Source organism: Engraulis encrasicolus, chromosome 3 (assembly GCF_034702125.1).
Source record: "Engraulis encrasicolus isolate BLACKSEA-1 chromosome 3, IST_EnEncr_1.0, whole genome shotgun sequence".
Taxonomy (NCBI): domain Eukaryota; kingdom Metazoa; phylum Chordata; class Actinopteri; order Clupeiformes; family Engraulidae; genus Engraulis; species Engraulis encrasicolus.
In genome coordinates this window covers 17,602,048-17,627,956 of record NC_085859.1, presented here as the reverse complement: position 1 = coordinate 17,627,956, position 25,909 = coordinate 17,602,048, and the positions used below count along the sequence as shown (strand labels likewise).

Below are 25,909 nucleotides of genomic sequence, written 5' to 3'. Positions count from 1 at the left end.
TTTCCTGCACAGTGTCTCTTTAAAGCCAATTTCCGGTCTAAACCCATTTTCGACCATTTTCAAGATACTGCTTTCAGAAATTGTCCTGTGTCATCATCCTGTGATGCAACACAAACCTTTTGTGCAACAAAAAGTATGAGATGTTGAGTTACTACGATTTCAGGAGCAAATGAATGTTAAACTAAATAAAAGCACTTCAAAGCACTGAAAACTGCAAGACTGATACAGAAAACAGCCAATAAAATGTTGCTCAGTATCTGACTACTTGTATTGCCTCATCATGAATGATGAAACGTTTGCTTTGCTTTCAGAAGAAATGTAATGCATTGCAATGCATGGTAGAATTGAATCGAATCGCTACATATTTGCAAAATGCTTGTGTGTGGACAAAAGAAAAACCAGGAATTCCACAGATACTGGTAAAAAGTGGCTTCACATTTATTGTTTGAGACTAATAGCAAATTCTACAGCTCTTTTGGGGAGAGGCATATCACGCCAGGACAAATAACAAATTTGTATGAGAGAGAAGAAAAAAAAAATTCTCAAAACAATAGTCCAAAAAAAAAAAAAAATGCACGCACACACACAGACAGACACAAACTTTCAAACTGCCCAATTTTACCCCCCAGACTGAAACGCGTTTGTGCTGCTGCCACCGGTATAAAAACACACACACACACACACACACACACGCTCGCTCACACACACACACACACACACACACACACACACACACCTATTCTGAGACTGGAGGGAGTGGAGGGAGATAGGAGGTAGCCCAGAGTTCAACACTCACACAGTTATGTTTGTTTCGTTTTTTTTTAAAAGCCAACAGCTTCAACACATACACTCTCAGAACATACAACCTTGACAAGATCTGAAGATACAAGTTAAGTAAGTAACCATGTAATATCACAGAAACCAGACACCAGGGTCATACTATATACAGTGAAATCTGTCTGCCTTACATCAAAATCCTTCAGAACATTCATGAACTGCATTGTTTTGGAGGGGAAAACATGGCTTTCTCTCTCTCACACACACACACACACACACACACACACACACACAGGGGGCGGTGTAGTTTTTAAAAAAGAAAGAAAGAAAGACAGAAAGAAAAAGAAAGTACACACACGCACACAAGGAGGGCTTCCATCTTGAATGAACATAAAATTGGCCCTTGAATGATTATTAAAATATAAAATAAACAAAAAGAAAAAACATCATCGACCCATCAGGAGCCTATACTACAAAGCTGGTTCAGGAGTAAACCAGGTTATGGTTTCTTAAGAAAACGAGCACACCAGGCTCTTCTATTAGTTGATTTACCTCTTAACTTCGCCTGGTTTACTCCTGAACCAGCCCTGTAGTATAGAACCCCAGGAGAGGACAGGCAAGAGAGAGTCAGTCAATTTTAACTCCTGCCAGAAAGACTTTGAAAGAAACCGAGAGAGAGAGGGGGAGAGAGAGAGAGAGCAAGAGAGAGAGGGGGAGAGAGAGAGAGAGAGCAAGAGAGAGAGCGAGAGCGAGAGAAGAATTAAGGAAGAGAGAGAGGGAGAGAGAGAGAGAAGAGAAGGTCTGAGTCGTCCAAAGGGCAATGGCTAGTTCTGTCCCATGAGGTGTAACGCACTGCAAAGAGAAGAGAGAGATAAGACATTACACAACTTGAGACACATCACTAGGGGTCGACCCATACAGGTTTTTCAATGGCCGATGCGATACCAAATTGTACTATAATCTGGTCCTGTGTGTGTGTGTGTGTGTGTGTGTGTGACCTGTTCAGCAGCAGGTACTGTGCGTTCTGGATATGGACCAGTGTGTGTGTGTGTGTGTGTGTGTGTGTGTGTGTGTGTGTGTGTGTGTGTGTGCGCGTGTGCGTGCGCGTGCGCGCTGACCTGTTCTGCAGAAGGTATTGTGCGTTCTGAATCTGGTCCTGTGTGCCGGTGATGGTGATGATGCGGTCGTCGGAGCCGGGTAGCGGCTCGTCGATCTTGATGGAGGCGCCCGACTCGCCGCGGATCTGCTTGATGCGCTGGCCTCCCTTACCAATGATGGAGCCAGCCAGCTGTACACACACACACACACAGACACACACACACACACACGGTTTTATATATGAATTTTAGGGGTGTAACGGTACACAAAAATCACGGTTCGGTACGTACCTCGGTTTTTGAGGTGACGGTTCGGTACATGGTATATGGTAAAAAAAATTGCAAAACCATTTTCTTCCTCAGTGCGTGGTTTATTGCACCACAAATTGTCAAAATAACCAATAAAATAAATACATTCAAAGTGCTGCATTTTATTAATAAGCTAAATTATTTTTTTAACACCTATTTAAAGTGGATTTTAATGTATTCTTATTTAATTTCTACATTTTAATGAATTCATTATAAACAGTAGGTTAAACAAAACCTTTCAAAATGATTAATGTTATGTAGGGAAGTTAACAGAATTCGAATTCATAGCATAGGTTGATGTTAGATTAAATGTGTACTGTCGCTTTCAGAAAGGCAGACTCGTAAGCTCTGTTTCCATAGCGACTCTAGACTCCACTTGTGTTTCTCCTCTCAGAGCTTGTGGAAAACAAACGTCTTCTCTCTCTACTCCGGCAGACATCTGGACCTTTTTATGTCACTAGTTGCTATTTCAATTAGTTCATGTTTGTTTTGAAACTGTTAAGACGAAGATTAAAGCTCAACTATCAATTCAAGACGTTGTCAAGTGGATCTATTGATAATACACGGGCACTTTGGGTCGGACATTTCATCAGTGTAAGTAATAGCACTTTCAAAAGTTCTCACAAAGCACAATCCTCTATTTCCCTGCATAAGACATTGCTGTGCACCTTGCTTATATTGTTGTGTAGTCGCTGGACAGTGGGAAATTTATCCCAACCTCGTTTGCTCTCCTGACCGCTGTTCCATGTCGTCTGAAAGCGATTTGGCGCGTTGCATACATCACCAAGTTTTCCCAAACTGCATATTTTAGTGAGAGGGAACCATAGCCTACTGCAAGCTCTTGCTTGTTTCTAGCAGTGCACTTTTCCACTAAGCTACTCCTCCAACCGGGCACAGGTCCTCCTGCTGCTGTAGCGGCAGCAGGCAGTAAAAACATAAACATATAACATATTACTGGACCGTTCGGTACAGCACTGTACCGTACCGAAGGTCATTTCGTTTCGGTTCGGTACGAATACAGTGCACTGTTACAGGCCTAATGAATTTATATATCGCCTTTCCTCTCCTTCAAGCACTCAAAGCACTTTACATTGTACGCTCACATTCACCCCACTGCCACACACCAGTGGCCGTGGCTGCCACGCGGGGTAACACCAGGGTGCCACCAGGAACAACTTGGGGTTAAGTATCTTGCTCAAGCACACATCGATGGGGACAGGTAGAGTGGGGCTCGAACCTGCTACCTTCTGGTTGGCAAACAGCTTCTTTACCACCTAAACCACCACCGCTCCTACACACACACACACACAAGCAGTGTTTTTCAACCAAGGTAACATGGAACACTTGGTGTACACTTGGCGTGGGAAATTATCGGATGACTAAATGGTGTTAATTTCTGTCCCTAATTTCTTTACACTTGACACTGCTGATAGAACAAGAAAGAGATTTCTTTTCTGTCATTAATTATAAAAGATGTGAATGGGCTGAATGGATATTGAGCCAGTGATGACTGCAGAGACCATAGTGCCAATGTGTTGCACCTCCGTGAGAGTTGTGTGTGTGTGTGTGTGTGTGTGTGTGTGTGTGTGTGTGTGTGTGTGTGTGTGTGTGTGTTTTTTCACTCACATCCTTTGGGATTGTCACTTGTGTGGTAATGACAGGGCCTCCAATATCGCCATAGCTTCCTCTTCCACCTGCAACAATAATCACAAACATCACTTTCACATAAAACTTGCTATGGTCGCTGCGCTGGTGTATACACGCATACAAAGACACACGCAGTTAAGTGATGAAATCATGGGGTCTTCATCGACTGATTTCACTTACCAGACTGATATGGATCACCCCAGGAAGAGTTGTTGTCTTCGCAAAAAAAAAAACAAAGAGCAGAAAGTTAATATACATACAAGCAAATGATGACAACAAATGTCCTACACATAATTCTTCTAATTAATAATTCTAAGCATAAATAATCAAGTTGAAAACTGAGAAAAGGTTACTCACTGTAGCCCCGATCATTCTGTGGAGGAATCAGAAGGGGACAGAATTAATCAAGAGTTGAGCTGTAGGTAATTGGGACCTATTGTTGGAGTTTGAGGACGCTTCATTTTTTCCCCATCTGTTCTATAGCATGGTGTGTGTGTGTGTGTGTGCGTACTTAACCCTGTGCTAATGTACTTAAAAAAATACAATTAAAAAAATAACTCTACTTACCATTTGCACTTGCTGTTCTGTATATTTCCTGTGCACTTTGTATCAGCTAGTGATGTTGGCTATGGTTATGTCCTCGATTGTAAGACGCTTTGGTTAAAAAGTGTCTGCCAAAGCCAAATGCAACGTGTTCAGACCGATAAGAGAGCCTGCGCAAGCACTGTTCTGGCAGCCTCAAAACAGCTTAGCCCACCAAGACACGGCGGTTATAAATTTACTGCTACCAGATAACCAATGACCAAGTTTTACTGTGCAGGGTTCCCACTCTAATTCAGATATAAAATTCCATGATTTTCCATGACTTCCCAGACCCAAAAAACATTTCCATGACCACTTACATAAAAAAATGTGAAAACGTTTTCAAAAAGTGTGAAAACTGAAACCATGCCGAGCCACCACCAGACTTGGGTGGGCTTATTTCACTCTAGAATGTTGCACATTACAGCGTGAAACCAAACCGTCTCTGGCAAAGCGTTGTAGTATTACCAGTAAGAAACAATGTTGTACACCAAGCAAAAAAGTTTTTGCTTCTACACAACTGTTGAGAAAATTCCATGATATTCCATGACTGTGCATGTAAAATGGTAAAATTCCATGACTTTCCATGACCGGAAAAACATTTATGAAATTCCATGATATTCAAGAAATTCCATAACCCGTGGGAACCCTGAATGTGTTACTAAACTATGACACCCCTAATCAAAACGCTGTTTTGAACCACTCTATAGTGCGAGACTTGCCACTACACGCCACTGTGGAGAATTCATTAACACCTGCAGTCATTAAGAACCTCCTTCGCAGCTAGTGCAGTCACCAGGGGAACAGGTGACTGGAACACAGCTGCTGCCAAGCAACAAGGAGAGGCCATGTGAGAGACCAGAGGGCACATTTTTACGCCCAATATGCTCTATGTAATAATTGCATTAAGAATGTGTCAATATTTGCCATGGAAATAAAGCCGTTTTGATTTGGGGAGGTTTTGAGGGGGGGGGGGTGTTGGGGGGGTAGCTATGCTGTTGCATTTTCACATCCCATTCACCCCATGCTACTTTTGAGTGCACTGAAAATACTAATAAAATGCTACTAAAACTAACAATACTAAGTACAAATAAAACATGTACTCACCATGCTGTCACCATAGCGGTCACCGGGACGCCCCCTTCTGTCACCTCTGCAGAAAAAAAAAGAAATACAGACAAATTAACCACCTAAACCAATTAACTTCAGCAACCAATTACCCATGTCAACCCATCAGCTAATTAACCAAATCAAAACATTTCAAATGTATTTTCAATCCAATGATTCACTCTACTTCGAGAAAGAGAGAGGTGATTGCAGACAGAGAATGGAAAAAAGTGACAACAAAATGAGACATTGTGCAAAAGCAGCTTCAATTAGTACATGTTCAACCCTTCATGTTGTGCCGAACATGACTACCGGTAATCCTTTGTACCATGACTACCTACTTAATCCCATTGTTATTGCCTTGTTATTGCTACCTGAAACCCTGTCTGGGACTGTGAGAGACTATTGCTGGCCTCCAGCATTTCACGGACATTAACAAACATGTCATTTCTCATCCTGAAAGGGACACTGTGCAGGAAATGGTCAAAAAAGGTACTGCAATTATGCTACTCATTGAAACTGGGCAGCCTATTGCCAAATTTGATCTTTACGTTAATAAACAAATGTTTTCTAGTATGGTCCAAGTACAGTCATTTTTGCAGCTAAAAATGGCTATTTTTGGAAATTCAAAATGGTGCAATTTTTTCAGTCATAATGAATACTTAGAATTTGATGCTGGTGGTAAGTTTTCATGAAAAAGGTAACATTAGTGAATGGGCAGCATGAATTCTGGAAATAAACAACTAAAAATCTCACACAGTGTCCCCTTAAGAAGAGATGAAATGTATGCACATCCCACCTCATTGAGGCCAGGTGCAGGACAAAGGTGTGTCAACAGAGAGAGTGGAAGTCTGCCCAAAACATCTTCTGATGCCAAATGCACTTTGTGTAGAAGAGCAAGTGTGATGAGTGACCAGTCAATTAATTCCGCCACTTTTGCACCACAGTCTGTACAGTTATAGAGACTAGTGTGGCTGTAGCTGTCCAGACAGCCTGACCCTTACAGTTCTTCAAAAGATTGTTTTTTGTTTTGTTTCGTTTCTTTCTTTCTTTAAGCGTCCTTGGCTCACTTGAAAGTCGCTATATAAAATTAAGTTATCATTATTTTTGCTATGTTTGGAAAAATTCTGAAATGTGAAATTCTTTATTAGTCACCACTTCGCTTGCCCTCCGTTGGGAGTTCAGACTTACTTCGGTCTGTCGTCGTGGTTTCCACGATGAGAGTCATAGGAATAGTGGTCATCTCTGCAAACACACACACATGGAATGAGTCATGAGCCTCAGACACCCACACACACATGCATGCAAGCACAAACACACACACACACACACACACACACATCATGCAAATACACACACATGCAAAACCAAATACAGGCACACACATGCATGTGTTGTGGACAAATATGTGCAAACTGACAAATGGGTGATGGTGGTCACTAAAGAACTGAATTCTGAGAGCACAATAAGGAGAGATGGGGAGAGGAGAGAAATGAGATGGGGAGCCCAGTGGGGGTATACCAAGAACACGTGTAAGTGACAACCCAGGCTTAGTTAACCTGAAGTGGTAAACCTGCTAATACATACACCTGCAGGCATCATTTAGTTAAGAAAATGAGAACTCCAGGCTCTTCTATTAGATGATTTACCTCTACCACAAGGGTAACTTCACCTGGTTTACTACTTGAAGACCTGTTTGAAGAAGACGCACACAGCGTCGAAACGTCAGTCATTATGTTTGCACCACAATAAAATACTAAAAAGTATCTGAGTGCTCCAGTCATCCCTGGCCTAGTCTTTCCGAAGTGGACCAGTTTACTCTACATTGTATACCGTCCTGGACTGGACGCACCAAGAAGGTTAGAGCGCAAGTGACTTCCCTTTTACAAGGGTAACTTCACCTGGTTTACTACTTGACCAGCTTCTAATGCCTCTTTTCCACTGCAGGTTTTCTGGTAGGCCCACAGCTCGACACAACACGACTCGGACACCACTTTTTGCTTTACAGTTGAGCTGTGTCCTGCCTATTTGAAAAGCAAAAAGTGGCGGCCGAGTGGCGTTCTGTCGAGCTGTAGGCCTACCAGAAAACCTGCAGTGGAAAAGAGGCACAAGGGTACCCCCCAGTAGTCTCAGGAAAACAAACTATGGAAGTGAGAGTGAGGACCATCAACATGAGTGAGTGGGAATGAATGTGATGAGAGGAAGGGGAAGGGAAAAAATCCTGTCTAATTTAAGGAAACCACTTACCTGGACCACACATTGAAGTGGTGCATTTACTAATAGAGGAGGCCAGTGGCTTCCTTTACAAGGAGAATAAATCCAAAAGACTCCTCTATTATATACAAGAGTTCCTGACTTACTCTGACTTAAGTGAACTGAGTAAAAGCTTCTAACCAGGGAACCGGTGACCTAGCCTGGTATGACCCGCCCAGAATACTTCTCCTCATTCGTATTCATGGGCTGAATCTCAAATGACGCACTTGTGCACTTCGGGCACTATGTTTCAGTGCATAACTAATACAGCATACGCACTGAAACATGAATACTAAAGTGCACAAGTGCACCATTTGAGATTCAGCCATGGTCTGGAGGTTCTTTGACCTGGCGCGATTAGAAGGGCAGGAGGATTGCACTCAGTTCTGGTTTGAAACGACTGGACAGCTCTCACCCAATCGTTTGGTTATTGGCCGGCCAGCTGGTAGCTGACTAAATCCTTCCCAGAAAAGAACCTCCAGACCATCAATACGAATGAAGAGAAGTATTATGGCGGTTCAAAAGCGGCTGATGAGTGGAGGTGCAAAACGCACTCCAGAAACAGAGGTGCTGGCAACCAGAAAATACACTTGCAGGAGGAGAGAAGTGCCACACACTCCCAAGTTAAATGAACAGGTTTTTAATGTGACAACGTTTTGGCCTGACGGCCTTCCTCAGGTCACGTTCAAAAGCGGCTACCAGTGACCCCCATCAAAGAGGGAAAGAGGGGAAGAGTTTTAGAAGACACAGTAAAACATGCCAAACGGCTAACTTACCCTCTCCGGTGGTGTGGGGGTCCCATGTGCGTGTTGCGGCCCCTTCCTCCGCCTCCTCTATCTCCTCCTCTGCCCCCCCTGCCCGGGGGCATGGGCGGGGGTCCGCGGCGCGGGCTCATGTCGTCGTAGTCTCTCCGCGAGTGGGGCATGGAGTGGCCACCGCGACCTCCTCCGGGGGGCATGCGGTCGAAGCCGCCACCTCCTCCACCGCGACCTCCCCGGGAGGGGAAGCCTCCTCCTCCTCCACCACCTCCGCCTCCCATGGGTCTACGGCCGCCGCCACCTCCTCCGCCTCCTCCTCCCCGCTCCTCGAAGGACATGGTGAAGCCGCCGTAGTCGTAGGACTCGTCGTAGAAGTTGGGGTCGTAGGGCTGGGCGCGACCTTTGATGGGAGCCTGAAACACACACACGGATGGAGAGAGACAGATCCGTTATGTCATTATGAATCCCAGATAAACTGCTTGTGAACCGTCTCTACCTTGCCAATCATCTGTTTTTTTCTTTTTGCTTTTCCTCATTTTCCACTGATGTGCTTTTTGCATACATTAGATTATGGAAGCTAGACACAGACCAGGGAAGGGAGAGGTGGGTGGGTTTTTGCACATTTAGTGAAACATATATATCGTCTTGGTGCACACTGGCTGTGTATAGTTCTTGTGTTCTTCGATTCTCCCAGGAAAGATGTAATTATTAGAACTATGGTGTGTGAATATATGAGAGATTCAACATTGAGTTGTGGGAGATAAAGACATCCTTGATTTTACACATGATGCTGTGTGTGTGCACGTGTGTGTGTGTGCGCGTGTGTGTGTGCGTGTGTGTGTGTGTGTGTCTACATGCACTTGAAATACACTAATGAAAACTACAGTGGACTTGGCACACTGTGTGTATGTATGACACATATCCTGTGTAAGTGTGTGTATTTAACACATCCTGTGTATGTGTGTGTGTTTGTGCCATCTCGGCTGTGAGCTTCTTTGTGTGTGTGTGTGTGTGTGTGCCATCTCGGCTGTGAGCTTCTTTGCGTGCGTGCGCTGTGAGCTCCTGTGTGTGTGTGTGTGTGTGTGTGTGAGTGTGTTGGTGGTCCTCTCTCCCTCAGTCAGAGGAAGTGTGTGTGTGTGTGTGTGTGTGTGTGTGTGTGTGTGTGTGTGTGTGTGTGTGTGTGTGTGTGTGTGTGTGTGTGTGTGTGTGTTACCTCGGCGGTGAGCTCCAGCATGATGCGGATGCACTCCACCACGCGCTCGGCCTTCCCGCCCACCAACACCACACGGTCGCTGGACTGAGGACAACACTCCTGGAACAGCTTAATGGTGGTCTGTGTGCTCTACACACCCAAAACACAGACAGAAAGACAGAGAGACGGGCAGGCAGGCAGAGAGAGAGAGAGAGGGAAAGACAGGCAGAGACGGACAAAGACAAGAACAATTTTAGACACATCCAAACTTTGATGTTTGCAAATAATCTCTTCTCTTTATTCTTTTTATCCACTTACCCCTACATACCAGTTTCTCACAACTAATTCCTTAAACCCCCTTGACACAATTACTTCTACTAACATCTAAAAAAAAATCTTTGGAAAGGGTTGAGTTGTCTGGTGTGTGAAATGCCTTATACTGTACTGTAAATAAATCATTGTTGAAATCCATCCACAAGTCTGTGGTCTCCTACCTGCTAGCCTTACGTCAGGACTGCTCAGCCTGCCAAGCCAGTTACTTCACTATAGCCAAAGCCCTCTTCCGCTCAGTCAGAGGAAGTCAGTGTGTGCGTTTATCCCCCTCTCCCAGTCAGAGGCAGTGCTCGCTTGTGTGTGTGTGTGTGTGTGTGTGTGTGTGTGTGTGTGTGTGTGTGTGTGTGTGTGTGTGTGTGTGTGTGTGTGTGTGCGTGCACACGCGCGCACCCCTCTCCCTCACTTGTCTGAGTCAGAGGAAGAGTGTGTGTGTGTGTGTGTGTTTTGGTAGTCTCTCCTGCCCTCATCTCTCACAGTCAGAGGAAGTGTTACAACTGTGTGCACTTGTGTGTCCCGCTCACCCTCAGCTCTCTCAGTCAGAAAAAGTGTGTGCGTGTGTGTGTGTGTGTGTGTGTGTGTGTGTGTGTTTATTCCGTGTTGTTGGTCCCTCTCTCCATCCCCTCTCTCAGTCAGAAAAAGTGTGTGCGTGTGTGTGTGTGTGTGTGTGTGTGTGTGTGTGTCCTGCTCATCCCTCCTCTGCCCCACCTCTCTCAGCTCCTTGATCTTGGCTCCCTTGACTCCGATGATGCTTCCTGCCAAGCTCTGGTGGATCAGCAGCCGCAGCTCGCAGTCAAAGTCCACGCCCTTGTGGTGCTGGTACTGAAACGCACACAAAGCACAGTGCAGGAGAGGTGGTCAAGTTCAAGTTCAAGTTCATGTCTAATGTAGCCATATCAACAGTATAAATACAGTTACAAGGAATGCATTATGGTTTGCCAACAAATTCACAAATACAACCAGACAACAAAAAATGAAGGTGTGTGTGTGTGTGTTGGGGGGATGAAAGAAAAATAAGAGGGGCCATAAGTAACAGGGACTTACTATTATTATCTGGACAAGGTACATTAACATAAAAAAGAACGGTTATATTGATAATATAGAACGAAAGGGTTATTAAATTAAAAAAAAAAAAGCTTATTATTTTGCTACTGAATTGAATGACCATGAATGTTGGTGGTGCTGTGAGGCACCGTGCACCTGGCCTGGCACGCACCTGCAGCCGGATCATATACGGCAGTGTTTCTCAACAGGGGTGCCGCGGAAACGTGGCTGATAAATAAATGATGTAATATAATACATATTAATATTAATAAGAGTATATATATATATATATAATGTATAATAAGTTAATGCTAGTCAGTGGAATCTTTCATCTGCCATTTATGCACAATTAAGTAAATATAGGTCGCCCCAGTCAGCTGCAACTTCGAACGAAGGTCGTGTGACGTCTCCAAATGTGTTTCTTTTGTAGGCTTGTGTGGTATTGGATGCGATGCCATGTTACGGCTTGTTGGTTTGGGGTGCCTTGAAATTTTTCATGATTTGAAAGGGTGCCTCGCCTAAAAAAAGGTTGAGAAACACTGATATACGGGCTACATGCATTCGCCATAGGGATTAAAGACAGCCGAGTCACATAATCGTGCAGCCCTAAGTCACAGTTATATCCTTAGAGAATGTTTAAATTAACCTTTTCAATGAATGTGAAACAGGACATTCTGTAAATAGATCAAGGAGTTTCAAACAAGATAAGATATTAAGTATCTCGTAGATGTGCCGCAGTGTGTGGGTGTGTGTATCTGAGAGAGAGAGAGAGAGAGAAGGCCATGTCCTTGCAGATTGGGTGACTTTATCTGCGTCTGTTCTTTGTTTTTTTCTTTTCTTTTTTTGTCCCTGGACCCACTAGGATTCCTAACCCCCAAATTGTGAGTATGAGTAGAACCAGAAAACCAGAGGCAAATTTATAAGTCTATTATTATTAAATATTTGATTGTCATTAACCGATTCAGTATATCGTGAAAATAAGATTTGCGATGCATCGTCATGAATCAATGCTGTATATCATGAAAATAATATGAAAATAAGTTGCAATACATTGTCATGAATCGATGCAGTATATTGCGAAAATAGAGAAGCATGGCCAGACTACCGTAGTGGAGCCAATCCTTTGCCGGAAGTACGTAGGATGGCTCGCGAGGCTACCTACCTCCTCCAGCGTGGGGATGATCTTCAGCAGAATCTCTCCAACAGTCGGGATGTCTGCACTGATGCTCAAGATACTGTACCATGTAGGAAGAGAACAACATGACAAGGACAGTGAGAGAAAGAAATGAGTATATATAAAAAACAATGCACAAAAAAACACACAGAAATAAAATCGATATGATCTTTAGTTCATCATTTCTTGTACAAGGTCCAGTGCTGTGCTGGCACCAGGCTGCATGGGAACAGGTGTTGCAGTGCCAGAAACAGGGGGATGCCACACAGGATGTATGGATGACTAATGCGAGTGGGAAGAGGCGGCAGCGGAAATAATAGAAGAAGGGAGAGAAAGACAGACTAGAGAAGGGAGAGAAAGACAGAGAGAGGGGAGAGAAAGACAGAGAGAGGGGAGAGAAAGACAGAAAGAGAGAGAGAAAAAGAAGAAGAAGAAAGTGCTCTAAGTGTGTTCTGATTTGGCTTGCTTTTGAATTTTGCCAGCAGGACTTCTCTGGTTGCAATGTAATGACTATTTAATGTTATTAATTCAGGTTTTTTACATCACAAACGCTAGAGAAAGAGAGAGAGAGAGAGAGAGAGAGAGAGAAAGAAAGAAAGAAAGAAAGAAAGAAAGAAAGAAAGAAAGAAAGAGAGGCATACCGTTCGGGGCCGCTGCTGTCGGGGACGGACACACTGGCATTGTACTGTTGGGAACAGAGCAGAGGGCAAGGAAGTCAATGTCAACAGGACTGTGTACCAAGCACAGCATCAACATCCTCATCATGTGTGGTGCCAGGCAGCAAACATTACAAGTAGGGGTCCACCGATACAGGTTTTTTTAATGGCCGAAGCGATACAGGTTTTTTTTTTTCATCACCCTTGGCCAATACCCAATTTCCGATACCCAATATTTGGGACCGATATGGGTTAAATAAAAAAGGTTAAAAAAGGACAAATATTCCAGGTCTCAAGTTAAAAATAAACATTTCTTTAACACTATCAAATTGAGGTAGAAGTTGTAACATTTAAACACCCACTCTACCAATCAAGTAATAAAAAATAAAGTGTGTTGGTGCTTTTGAAAAAAACTGAATGACATAAAATTATAAATATTGCGTATCGGCCAAAACCACACACTTATCGGCCGATACCGTACACTTAAAATATGCAAATATCGGACCGATATATACATCGGTCTATCCTTAATTACAAGTGCTTTGAGACTTGAGCTTGCTTGAAAATGGTAGTGTGGTGTGGACAATAGGCAGAAAGTACCAATATCGCTAGAGAGCTTTGAATTTCAGAAATGATTACGACGCAAGTGAAAGTTAAAAGGATGTGCCATAAGTTTGTTTAAATTGTTGTTGTTGTTCCAAGTGGTTTAACAGTGCCATTAGCATTGATCCAATTCAACATCTAATTTATTAGGTATCTCAACTGGTTGTGTTTAATTATGTGTGTTTATCAGTGCAGTTCTTTGTGTGTGCTTGTGTTTATGTGCACGAGTGTACTTACATCTGAGCGAAGAGCTTTGATGTTCTTCCCTCCTTTTCCAATGACTGCTCCGGCATTCTGGAAGAGAACAAAAAACTTGAGAACTCGAGAAAAAAACTCACATCACCCATATTTATCGAATAAATCCTACTAAAACATTCAAACAAAACTAAAAACTGACTCGCCCCACTAAAACACACAACTGTTAGGATTGTTAAAACGCAAGTATGAGAAAGTACAACAGAGATTAGATTAGATGAAGGAAATTTCAGCCATGCTTGCTCAAATGCAATCAAAGCATTTGAATACAGCTCAGACAGCTCCTGTTACCAATAACCTTCACCTAAAAATAAAGAAGTTGCTTTGGGGTAAAAAGCGCCAGTTAGGAGTAACGTAATGTAAACACAGTGGCGATGGGTTACCTTGCTCTGTAGCAGTATTCTGAGCTCCACCGTGTCGTCTGAGTTTCGGGCACGTTTTCCTCCCTGCTGCTCCTCAGAGTCTTCCGCTTGACGTTTTCCTGCCAACACATCAGCACAACACACATCAAGTACACATTAAGTACTAATGCAGCTGAGCCCTTAAAAGGACATCACACCTGTCCTACATCAACTACACCGGCTTCCTGTTCAGTCACGTATCCACACTTTGAACAGGGTGCCTACAGTACAGATATTCCTAGGTTGAATTTGCTACCTTTTACTAACTTTTTTTTTTTACTACCACTACTACTTTGAGCTCAAACTGAGTTAAGAAATGTAATACCTTTCCAAAGCCAATTAATAACATTAATTAATAATAATTGTATAATTTGACAAGGTAATCGTTGAGTGTATGTGTTAGTTAAAGTTAATGCAGGGTATCTGCACAGGCTATCTGCTCCCCACTCTCTTTCTGTGCCAGACATTTGTCATGATCTGTTAAAGCAGGGGTAGAACCCATGTCTCAAGGGCTGTTTTATTCGGCCCACAATGTAAATTGTAATGTTGTGCAGCTTCACATGAAATCTGACATATTTTGTAAAGGAATATTAGAAATTTAATTTGCAATACAATTCAGTTATATTCAGGGGAACGAGAGGGTGCGGTCTGTTTTAAAAAAGTGGCTGCCTTCAATATAGGCCTAAAGAGCAAGGGGAAATCCTGGTTTGTGTTCACATTAACGGCCCTTGGAGGAATTTGAAGTGCCCCCTTAAATGGTCATTTTTTATCTTCTCATTGAAATATTGTCTGCACTTCTCTTTCACTCATAATCTTTACTTTTATTTAATGTATCCAAATGTTTCAGTGTAGATACTATGCCCCTCATTGATCTTACTGTGATACTGTTTCCTGGTAATTTTTAACGTCTCATTGGAATATTGTCTGCACTTCTCTTTCATTCATAATCTTTTCTTTTATTTAATGTATCCAAATGTTTCAGTGTAGATACTATGCACTGCCGCTGCTTCATGAGAGGGAGAGAACTACGAGATCAGTGTTCTGCGTGCACTGGAGCGTGGCAGGGAGTAGGTTAAAGCAAAGAAAGTGGATCTAACAAGAAGCGTCATTTTATTTCTTTTCCGGTATCCTGAGGTTGAGAATAAATCAAGTCCCCTTAGCGCTGTAGATGGCGGTAGCGCACGTCTTGAGCAAACACCTCAAAAATAGAAGAAGAAGGAGGGGACAACGCCCCCTTAGGAAACCCAACTTGAGCCCACGCTTTTGCATTGAGTGGGCGTGGTTTGCGTTATCTTGCTCTTATCCAGTATTTTTGGTTAAAGCCCGCACATCCAAACGTCTGACCTGGAAGCAGGACTAACAAATGCCCAGATAAAAAGAGAAAAAGTCAGGTTCAATCAGGATATTCTGCTCTGACTTATTTTATTTTTTCCGTGATGTGAAGTGGGAGCAGAAGATGCAGCCTTTTTCTCTTTTCATCTGTAGCGTGGCAGGCCAGACTTATAATGTGAAAAGTACAGCCTCTCCCCATACCTCCAGCCATGGCTGAAGTGCCCTTGAGCAAGGCACCTCACCCTACATTGCTCTAGGGACTGTAACCAATCACTGGAAACTAATCGCAAGTCGCTTTGGATTAAAAAAAAAGCATCAGCTAAGTGTAATGTAACGTACTGACAGTTAGGCACAAAACCAGCAAATCTGTGGGACCCATTTGGCCTTCAACCATTACAGTTCGAACTGCACCAAATGACCAGCACAGTCACTGTGCTAAGCAGGGTTCTAAATTAACACCTGCCAAATGCTGGTGAAAATTCTGTTTAGCTAGAAGAAAAGATAACTTACTAGCCACTTTGACCCATTAGTGAGTGTGATGAACATCTACTAGCAATTTTGTCTGGTGATGAAAAAAGTTAATTTAGAGCCCTGGTGCTAAGCACTCCCTCGTGGCTCGCTACTCAGATTCAAACATCTTGTTACACACAGGCAGAATGCTGTGACTGAAGGACAGGTTTTGCTGCCTATGGCATTATTGCTAATGGTATCATGCTAACCCACCAGGCAAAAACGTTTTCTGCTGCTAGGCAGGTTTGCCTAGTTTACTAGGGCATGAATACTGGGGTGCTGCCCCACACTCTGTATCTTGCTGTGCTACTCCTCTCTAGTATTGCCCTTGGATGAAAGTGGGGGTGGGGATGTATGTCTCGAGGGCCCCCCCGACATAATCTTAATGTTGTGCAAATTTACATGAAATATGACATGTTTTGAAAAGTTACAAATTACAATTTGCAATACAAGTTATGTATTTTCAAGGCACCTAGTGAAGGTGAGATCTGTTGTAAAGGTGGCCGTCTTCACTTCAATACAGGCCTAAAGTACAATGTACAAGGGGAAATCCTAGTTTGTGTTCATAGTATCAGCCCTTGGGAGGGCTTTATAACGTTTTGGAGTGTCCGTCGAATGAAAACGGTTTCCCACCCCTGGATTAACCCCAGGGCTTTGAACCGTTATTTTTTTCCAAACGTTCCGTTCCGAACAGAAACGGAATTATAACGTTTCCGGTTCTGAGTTCCACCAATAAATTGACGTTCCCGAACCGGTTAGAACCAAAAAATATTGTTCCCGGAACGGTTAATTTCGTTCCTGTCAGCTGATTACTCCCCATAGGCCTAACTGACGTTAACCAAGAAAGACGGAAGTGCAAATGAGTCAGCCTACATTCAAAACTGATTATTCAAGCGGATGAAAAGAATATCCTCCAGAATTTTGTCATTCAGGGACGACATAAGCGGAGAAGCAGAGAATAAACCTCAATGATGAAAATGTGCGCTCCATGATGACTTGGGTCACGGGGAGCACTATGATGGACATTGTGAGTTTGTGCATATTTGAAGCGGCCATGGATGCCCAATAACGCCGAACATTGTCGGTGCGCTTTACACACGCTTCCCTGCAATAATGCATACAATAATGCAATGCAAATTCTGTCCTTTTGTATGACAGTGGTTTCTCTTAATTAAGATGTGGAGTGAAAACTTTGTAATCTACAGCTTTCTCTCCATTCAGTCAGAGAATGTCTGATGTCACACAGGACGTGAACCTCAGCCGTCATGGTAACGTGCGCAGGAAAATAATGACTTTTTTTTAGTTTGAGGAACGGTATTAACCGGTATTAACCGGTTACCATTATTTTTAAATAAGTGTTCCCGTTCCAGAACATAAAAAATAATAACGTTTCCGGTTTCGTTTCTGTTCCCTGTAAAATACAAAAAGTTCCTGGTTTTCGTTTTCGTTCCTTGAACCGGTTCGAAGCCCTGATTAACCCATTGTGTCCTGGAGACACATATACAGTTTTTTTCAGGATTTTGAGATTTTAGTTGTTTTATTAACTATGTTAGAGCTGAATGAACATATTACAATGCAAGGGGAGGGTCTTGGCTTTTAAATGTAACTCATTTCATGTGTTTATGTGCTTCAGATGCTAAGATATTTAGGATTTAATAGGAAGAGGGCACCCTTTCCCAAAAAATGCTTTGGACAAAATGGGTTAATGAATCAGCAGTGCAGTGCAATGCAATGATACCCACCGTTTCTGTTCTCTGAACTGCTGACAGTAGTCTCCTCTTCTTGCGGTTCGTTCTCCGCCTCCATGATTAGCACTCAGCTCAATTGTGTGCTAGAAGAAACACAGAAGTCAAAATGGAACAATTCGGCCACAAACAACAAGCCAAGGGAGTTTTGTTTTCTATGTGGACCAAAAACCTCAGAGCCTACCTGTCTCAAATGTGGAGGTGTGGGGTCTGTACACAATACGGACTCAAATCTGATGACTGTCTGCTTGCGAGCTTTGATAGAGGAATAAACAGATATGTCTGCGGGCGAATTGGTGAACTGCTCCTGAAGATGATGAACAAATACAAGCATACAGACAACGTGATGAGTTACCGGTAAGATCACACACAAAGACAGTTAAGGGGGAAAGCCCGTTTATGAACATGGAAGATCAGGTAATTCACATGGAGTGATGGGTGAAAAAACAGTATTTGGAGACAGCGCAGAATGCCAGCAAAGATGCATATGAATTCTGAAACTCACAAATTGGAAAATGAGGCATACCGTATGAATGGACAGGCCAATTCATATCAACCCTTATGTAGACCTGTATCAAACACAACATGACTCCACGGGAGGCATTGTACACACCAGAGCCTTCAGGTGAGCTAAACCTATTATCGGCAATATAACTTATAATCAGCTTAAGCGATGGCTGTTCCTTAAAATCATGCAACATTGCTCGACACAAATAATCACTGTTTACCTAACGACCAAAGTCGACTTTCACTTTTGAGAGAGAATGTTAGCAGGCTAATTAGCTAACCTGATTTGTTAGAAAGTGCATAATACAATTGGTATCGAAGCAATTTAAGTAATACGTAAAACATTTCTGAAACATATGGCACTACATTAGTGAACGGTGAAACTAACAGGTCCTTCTTCAAGTCACCAGGTAATACTCAGGAAATGGCTTGTATTCAACACTGATGTTTAACAATGGAGAGTGCAGCCTGCTAACTTGCACAGCAAGCTCACCTCCATTAGCACAGCTAGCAAGCTAACGCTGCCCTGCCTGTGCCACCACAATCCTCTATTAACGATGTAGTTTATCGCGGGTATAAACTCATATAAACTTGCCTTTGTTTTTGAATGGGAGAATGCGCTGCTTTCACACCTAACGTTGGCAATCGGCACCTGATTAATCTAGCTAGAATGGCTAAATAGGCTAACCTTAATAGGCTAACGCTAACTACCCTCAAGTCGGAAATGGAAAAGGCTCCTGATACTGACTAAACGATAGCAATACAAATTGGAAATGTGGTAGTTTTGGGTTGTTTGTGCAGATATTGGTTGATGTGATCTAGCGTCTGGTCACACGTGTTTTCATCCTGTACGCTAATTTAAAACACAGAACAAGCTATTTTGATACATACCTGTCCGTAAACTCGCAGCGCCTACCAAACTAACCTGAATTTTGGCCTACGCAGCGGGATTGTTGTTGGACCAATGAAAATGCGTCCCTCCATCTGGGAAAACCACTGATTGGTGAAATGGTGTTTACTGTAAGTGCCATATCTATTTTCATTGGCCATGCGGTGAGTCAATATTACAGACGTCACATATTCTAGTTTGGTTGAGAGCGTAAACATTTTACTTCATGTTTTCAGTTTTGAAGGCAAATTGTAGCTTGTGGAAAGCGCAACACAAACTGCTTACATGTGTCATGTGTCTGTTTCTGCTTGTATGAAATATAGATGAACAATTAACAATAGTTTGTTTCATGAAGCGATCATCGCTGTGGCGTTTTCATGCACATCGACTTTGGCGCCATGACTTGAGTTGGTGACGCTGTGGTAGGTTGTTGCTCTGGTTCTGCTGTCTACTGTCCAAAATATTCACCCCTTGTGTGATTGTTTATGTTATTGACCAGAAGTTCATTGTCATCATGTGTTTGTTGTACGTGTTGTTTAACCCTGAAGATCACTCTTGCTGTCATCTTGTCAGAGGTGTACTCTTTTCCAATCCTTAATGATTATCCTTTATCCTGTATGATCAGTAATTCATTTGCCTTTGATTTGACTGTCATTTACTTCATGTTTTGTCCATAGGTAGTGTGCACACAGGTGGAGTGTTTAATTGGCGCATCGGTGACCTGTCAAGTGTGAGACAGAGGAGAGACAGACTCTGTTAGAGAAGAAAAGAGAAGCAAAGCTCCGGTATGGCCCCAGACCCCGTGCAGGCGGTGGGCTCGTGGCTGCGCAGCCGCTGGCAGGTGAGCGTTCCAGAGGGGTGGCTGCAAGCCTGCGTAGACTGGCTTCAACAGGAGGCAGGCGGCCGACACCTGGGCCTGACTCAGCTGCAGCAGCAGACGCTGGAGCAGTGGTTGCAGACGGACCTGCGTACCCTGGACATGCCCTCGCTGCCAGCCAACCTCGGCCAAGAGCTGAAGACCGAGCTCCAAGGAAACGTCTGCGTGCAGCTGGACTCCATGCAGGATGTCAGTCAGCCGGCGTACACCCAGCTCCAGCGCATCAAAGGTAGCTCTAGGGAATATTTGGCAAAAAACACTATTCTAAGTGAAGTGGTGATGAGTCACCGTTCATCTTTTGAGAAGGTGCGGGATTCAGTTGATTTGAGGAAAACACAGCACACTTCAGGTCTTTTTTTGTGCAAAGCTTTGCACAAAAAAGACCTGAATTGTGTGACTGTCTTCTTTTTGTATAGAGAAACATTATTCTAAAATCAATGACAACTATTAGAATATTTTTCAAAAATCGCCATGACCTAGGGGTAATAATAGAATCGAATAATTGAAATAACTAGACAGTACGGATGTACATGTACATCGCATATTTGATTTTTCGAAAACCCCGTCCCTAATCCAAAGGCAGCGACTGCGCCAACGACCAGATTGGGGCTGAGACGCAGGCCACCCAGAGGTCGTGGCAGGCGAACCCCACGCGGATGCTGCTGCTGCAGCTGACGGACGGCGTGCGCGGCGTGGAGGCCATGGAGCACAAGCCTGTACCCCAGCTGAACACCGGCCTGCCCCCCGGCACCAAACTGCTCCTGCGGGGCCCCATCGCCTGCCGTCTGGGGGTGCTCCTGCTGGGGCCCCAAAACGTCCAGGTGCTGGGCGGAGAGGTGGAGGAACTCCACACTCGGGTGAGGAGGAGACGCTTGCCCAGACAAAGGCAACACAGAACAAGACATGGAAAACCGAAAGATGACAAGTAGATGGCCAGTGCTAGATGCCCGTATTTTTGCATGGTTACAAACTACACATCTTTATCTACATGAATATATAACCATAATCAATGTGTTGTGCAATTTCAAAATCAGGTTTTCATCACACGTTTTGTCCTATCTCTCAAGAATCCTTGTTCTATTCGGCACGTTATTCATTCACAGTGGCATAGTGCTATGTTGGTGTTACACACACACACACATTATGCTCTCTCTCTACTTCCTGTAGGCCCATGTGTTATGTCGAGCCCTTGGTCTCCCCGAACCGCAGCCAGCAGAAGAGGAGGAGGAGGACGAGGGTGTGGAGGCAGGGCGTGGCCCCATTTCCGTCCCCCAGAGGAGGCCTGCCCAGGCTGGGGGAGCAGCACCAGCACCAGCACCAGCCGGCCCCCCAGACGATGACGACCTGGACGACATGGAGCTGATGGCCAGCCTGGAGGGGGTGGAGGAGGGGGCCAGCATGGCCAGCATGGACAGTGGCTACAGGAGCGCTGCCAGCAGGGGTGGGTATTGGGCAAGGGGTTCATGATTTGATGCACATTAAATATCTAAATACATTGTCATGAATCAGTGCTGTATATTGTGAAAGTAAGTATCACGATACTTTGGCACGACTATTTTTTTGCACACCTCACGTAGGGGTGGGTATTGGCAAATGGTTCACGATTTGATGCGCATCACAATACACATGCCATGATGCGATACCAGAGAGAGTAGAGAGAGAGAGGTTCCATTGGCCCATTGTTTCCTGGTTCTATTATGGCCCCCTTTAGGCAGACCTAGGCAGACCTAAGGACTGTTCTATTCATTGTAGGAGCATTATGACACGCCCCTTTAGGCAGACCGGAACCTGGTCATGTTAGGTGCCCATAGAAACCTATTATGTTGGCATATCTCTATAGAATATCTCTGGCGATACTATCATGAGGCATTGCAATGCATGTATTATTGCAATATTTGCGTCAGTAAATGTGTAGAAATACAGCTTACTTGTCAGTTGCTGTGTAGCATTCATAAGTGAATTTATCTTGAACAACAGAAATATTACCTACTCTCTCCTGGAAAAAAATCAACCAGTGGTACATTCCCCACACAATGTTTTTTATTATTTTTATTTTTTTTTACTTTTTTATTAGATAGTCGATTTTTGGTGTCATGAATCAATGCAGTATATTGTGAAAATAAGTATCGCGATACATTATGATGATGTTTTGCACATTTTTTGAATCGATGCAGTATATAGTGAAAATAAGTATATCATTGTCATGACGATATACATATATATCTTTGGGGTTTTTTGCACACCCCTAGGTGCCAGCATGCTCTCCACGGCCTCCAGTAGTAGACCCTCTACACAGCCACAGCCACAGCCTCAGCCTTTCCCCATGGAGGAGGACGACCCTGGCTGGTGGAGCCCCTCTGATCAGCACGGGCCCATGGAGCACGAGCAGCAGCCAGAGGAGGACTTCCAGGTAGAGATGTCAGCAATTACGTATATTAATTGACTTTTTTCGATAAAAACATTAATCGATTTTTTTTTTTAATTATTTGCAATTAATCGCCAACTCGACTGGGAAGAGCCAGATCAAATGGGCATGACAAAGTGTTTTTGAAGAAGAGTGGGAACATTTCAATCACCTTTTGGATTAAAGAATTAAAAAGCAATTGTATACTTTTTATTGGCAAACATTAATTAATCAACTAAAAATGAATGAATGAATTAATTGATCATTTTCCTCCCTTCTTCCAGGATGACGACATTCCCCTGGAGGAGCTGGACGACGTGCTCTCCCAGAACCTGTCGCAGGACGCCGGGCCACATGGGAACTTCCTGTCCCCGCCCCCGACGCAGGGGAACTTCCTGTCCCCTCCGGAGCCGGTTGCTAGGGCCTCTTCTTCTGCACAGGTCCCAGTGCTAAGGGCCCCTCTCTCCGCTGCCACTACCAGGGTGCAACAGGAGTACTCCAGGCAGGGTAACAGCAACTTTATGTATTTTATTATGTTTAACTGTTAAACCCACTAAGACACAGTGTTATAAAGTTGCTGTTACCAGAATGGCAATGACCAAGTCGTAGTGCATTACTTAATTCCATGTGTTATGTCCTAGTATTGTAGTACTATGGTAGTTAACTTTGCTATGACTATTACAGCGTGCCACTGGAGGTACGGTGTGCATTAATGGGCTACATCATTCTTGAGATATTCTTTCATTTAACATGTAAAAGTTTGATCTTTTACTTGACATGTTTTGATGGTATTACTTACATCTTCATCAGAGGGTCACTCCTCTGATGAAGACGGAAGTAATACAGTCGAAACATGTCAGGTAAAAGATAAAACCTTTATTACATGTCTTAAGTAAAAGAATATCTCAAGTATAACAACTTTATGTCTCCTACAGAGACCGCTCGTAACCCTGCACAGTTTCCAGCGCTGAGGGCCCCTCTGTCCACCACGGCTACTAACAGGGCTGAACAACAGTCTGCCAGTCGGCCGGGTACCAACAACAGCAGCATCCTGCCCCACCATCCAGAGCGCATCGCTACCGTCCCCCCACACGTCCCAGCAAGCCTGCTAAGACCAGCTGCAAACGGCAGGCCTTCGCCCGGCAGTAGTGCCCAGGACCACAACAACGGCAGACAACAACAAGGCAGCGAGATCCCCTCCCATCCAAAGCCTACCCTTACCGTCTCTCCAGCACTCAGGCCACCTGCATACAGCAACACCACCAGGCTTGAGCAGGACCGGACCCATCTCCAACCTGATGCAACAGCTACGTTCGCGGGGACACTGCAGAGCGCTGCTGGGCGGTCCTCCATTAGCATATCAGGGGACAACAAGCCACGTTCTGATGGTGGTGGTGGTGGTGACGGTGGCAGCGTAGTGGCATGGGACGGCCCGCCGTTCACCTACCTCGCGACACTCCCCACCGCCGCCGTCTCCGACGACGTCCCCAGGGAGGTGCGCGTGCACGCCTTCGTGGTGACGCTCAAGTCCAACATGCGCAGCGGCGGCGGCCAATGGGGCCTGGACGTCAGCCTGTCGGACGGCTCGGCGTACGCGGACGCGGAGCTGGCGGACGGGGTGCTGGAGGGCCTGATCGGGCTGTCGGCGGCGGAGGCGCGCGCCCTGAAGCGCACCCCCGAGGGCCAGGCGAGCGTGACGGCGGGCGTGCAGAAGTGCCAGCGGGCGCTGGTGGACCTGTGCGGCATCATGACGCTGCGGGTGGGGGGGGCGGGGAGGGACAAGCCGCTGGTGGTGGCGGTGGCGGCGGCCAATCAGAGTGACTGCCTGGCCCTGCAGAAGAGAGTGGAGATGAGGAGAGCGCGGTGCTAGTAGCTGGGGACTATTCCAAGAACCAGGCTAAGTAGTAAACCTGGAGTATGTTTCTCAACAGCGTCATTGCTAACTAAGTTAGCAACTTACTTGGTGCCAATGCGATTTCCCATTGGTAATGGCAACCTACTAAGTTGCTAACTGGTGAAAGCGATGCTGTCGAGAAACCGGGTCTAGGTTAAATAGAAGAGCCTGCAGTCCTCATTTTCTTACTGTAGCTAAATAACACCTGTGGATTATCTATTAGCAGATTTACCACTTCATGTAGGTTAACTTTATCACTTAACCTTGTTCTTGGAATACTACCCTGGTGGTGTCTGGTGTGTAGTGTAGTGGGTCGTTGATGTTTTTAGAAGCAGATATCAAGATGGCATAACCACAGCTAATATCACTATTTTGTCACGTCACGTGCGTTAATTAATTGTACAATATGTTTAATTTACAGAGAATGTTTTTTTTTAAATGAAATCCTGCAAAAACAAAAAATTAAATCCATACAGTAGTTGCATTAGCTGTGGTAGCATCACTGGACTTCTGCTATTTAATATGTCAGTACAGTGACCCTTGTATACAGTATGTGCTGTTGAAATATATGTTATGTTACACAGACTGGGTCTATCAGGGTGCTAAAGTGGAGATACGTTGCCTACCCAAGAGATACTGTACGGCGCCACCATTCTGTTGATAAACAAACTGCTGCTGGCGACAAATGTGTCTCTGTTTCAAGGTCTACAGCAGTGGTTCCCAAACTGGGGGTCGGGCCCCCACGGAGGTACTGAAGGGGGGGGGGGGGGGGTCGCGGACAAAAGGGACACTGTATAATAATTAGAGATGCACCGGATCCTGATTTTTAGGATCCTGCTGGATACCGGATCCACTGCTTAAGATCCTGCTGGATCCAGAACCGGATACAGGATCCTGCGAAAGAGTTGAAACACATAGCCAACTCGCACACGTGGGCCCTTTTTATTACGTTGGCGCAATCTATTTTTAAGACTCATTGGCTTACTGCCACACTGCCTTCAACGACCGCTTCCAAAGGGCTTTCACTCCATGCAGCGATTGGGGTTGTGAAAGACTGACTGAAAAACCTAGGCTACGTAAAAAGTAGAGATGCCCCAGACCCTGATTTTGAGGGGGTTGCGGAAATCTTGAGTCCTTAAATCCCAAAGCAGGTCCCCGCTGGAAAAGTTTGGGAACCACTGGTCTACTGTACTGTATGTGGTAGGTCATGGTCAGGCCTGGTGCAGACAGACCACACAGGACCACACTGGTGCCTGCTTTTAAAGGAAACACTTTCGGAGAATGAACCGATTGGCCTATTGGTTAAGGTCATCACGTGAATCATCATTGGTTGAAAAAATCATGACACTATTTCATGCAACAGACCAAGCAACTGGTAAACAACGTAAGCTACAAAAAAAATCATATAGGAACTTTCAGGTGTATGAATGTATGCCAATTTATTGTTGGCTTAATTACAGCATTTGGTCTATGTTAGATCAGATCGTTCTCATTCCCAGCAACCCAGCAGCATACAGCACCTTAAACAAGAGTGCCCTTGGATTTATATACAGTTCACACCGGATG

At 44.4% G+C, this 25,909-nt stretch overlaps 2 protein-coding genes across 3 annotated transcripts; one reads left to right on the top strand and one right to left on the bottom strand.

The window, feature by feature from the left end:
* Positions 1 to 414: 414 nt before the first annotated feature.
* hnrnpk (heterogeneous nuclear ribonucleoprotein K) lies at positions 415 to 19,253 on the bottom strand. 2 transcript variants are annotated; one of them, XM_063194891.1, is made up of 17 exons: positions 19,171 to 19,253; positions 17,957 to 18,079; positions 17,770 to 17,858; positions 14,168 to 14,265; positions 13,767 to 13,823; positions 12,912 to 12,955; positions 12,259 to 12,331; positions 10,761 to 10,874; positions 9,744 to 9,872; positions 8,549 to 8,943; positions 6,711 to 6,764; positions 5,520 to 5,565; positions 4,188 to 4,203; positions 4,011 to 4,046; positions 3,810 to 3,877; positions 1,896 to 2,065; positions 415 to 1,629 (listed from the first exon to the last, which is right to left on the bottom strand). In XM_063194891.1, the coding sequence occupies exons 3-17, from the start codon at positions 17,831 to 17,833 to the stop codon at positions 1,602 to 1,604; spliced, it is 1,392 nt and encodes a 463-aa protein (XP_063050961.1). In that variant the 5' UTR covers positions 17,834 to 17,858; positions 17,957 to 18,079; positions 19,171 to 19,253; the 3' UTR covers positions 415 to 1,601. The 2 variants fall into 2 exon arrangements, with proteins under 2 accessions (XP_063050961.1, XP_063050962.1); XM_063194892.1 differs by having other exon boundaries at positions 19,205 to 19,224.
* Positions 19,254 to 19,409: 156 nt separating this feature from the next.
* On the top strand, positions 19,410 to 24,319 carry rmi1 (RMI1, RecQ mediated genome instability 1, homolog (S. cerevisiae)). Its single transcript, XM_063193473.1, has 7 exons — positions 19,410 to 19,594; positions 19,850 to 20,274; positions 20,625 to 20,902; positions 21,213 to 21,486; positions 22,295 to 22,455; positions 22,734 to 22,956; positions 23,385 to 24,319. The coding sequence occupies exons 2-7, from the start codon at positions 19,956 to 19,958 to the stop codon at positions 24,317 to 24,319; spliced, it is 2,190 nt and encodes a 729-aa protein (XP_063049543.1). The 5' UTR covers positions 19,410 to 19,594; positions 19,850 to 19,955.
* Positions 24,320 to 25,909: the final 1,590 nt, after the last annotated feature.

Excerpts from the sequence above, each read along its gene's own strand:
- hnrnpk (XM_063194891.1), bottom strand. The coding sequence starts at position 17,833 with ATGGAGGCGGAGAACGAACCGCAAGAAGAGGAGACTACTGTCAGCAGT. Across the intron at positions 9,873-10,760 it reads AGATCAAGGAGCTGAGAGAG|AGCACACAGACCACCATTAA; the intron begins GTGGGGCAGAGG and ends TTGGGTGTGTAG. Across the intron at positions 3,878-4,010 it reads GGGTGATCCATATCAGTCTG|GTGGAAGAGGAAGCTATGGC; the intron begins GTAAGTGAAATC and ends TTATTGTTGCAG.
- rmi1 (XM_063193473.1), top strand. The coding sequence starts at position 19,956 with ATGGCCCCAGACCCCGTGCAGGCGGTGGGCTCGTGGCTGCGCAGCCGC. Across the intron at positions 20,903-21,212 it reads TGGAGGAACTCCACACTCGG|GCCCATGTGTTATGTCGAGC; the intron begins GTGAGGAGGAGA and ends TACTTCCTGTAG. Across the intron at positions 22,957-23,384 it reads ACAGGAGTACTCCAGGCAGG|AGACCGCTCGTAACCCTGCA; the intron begins GTAACAGCAACT and ends TGTCTCCTACAG.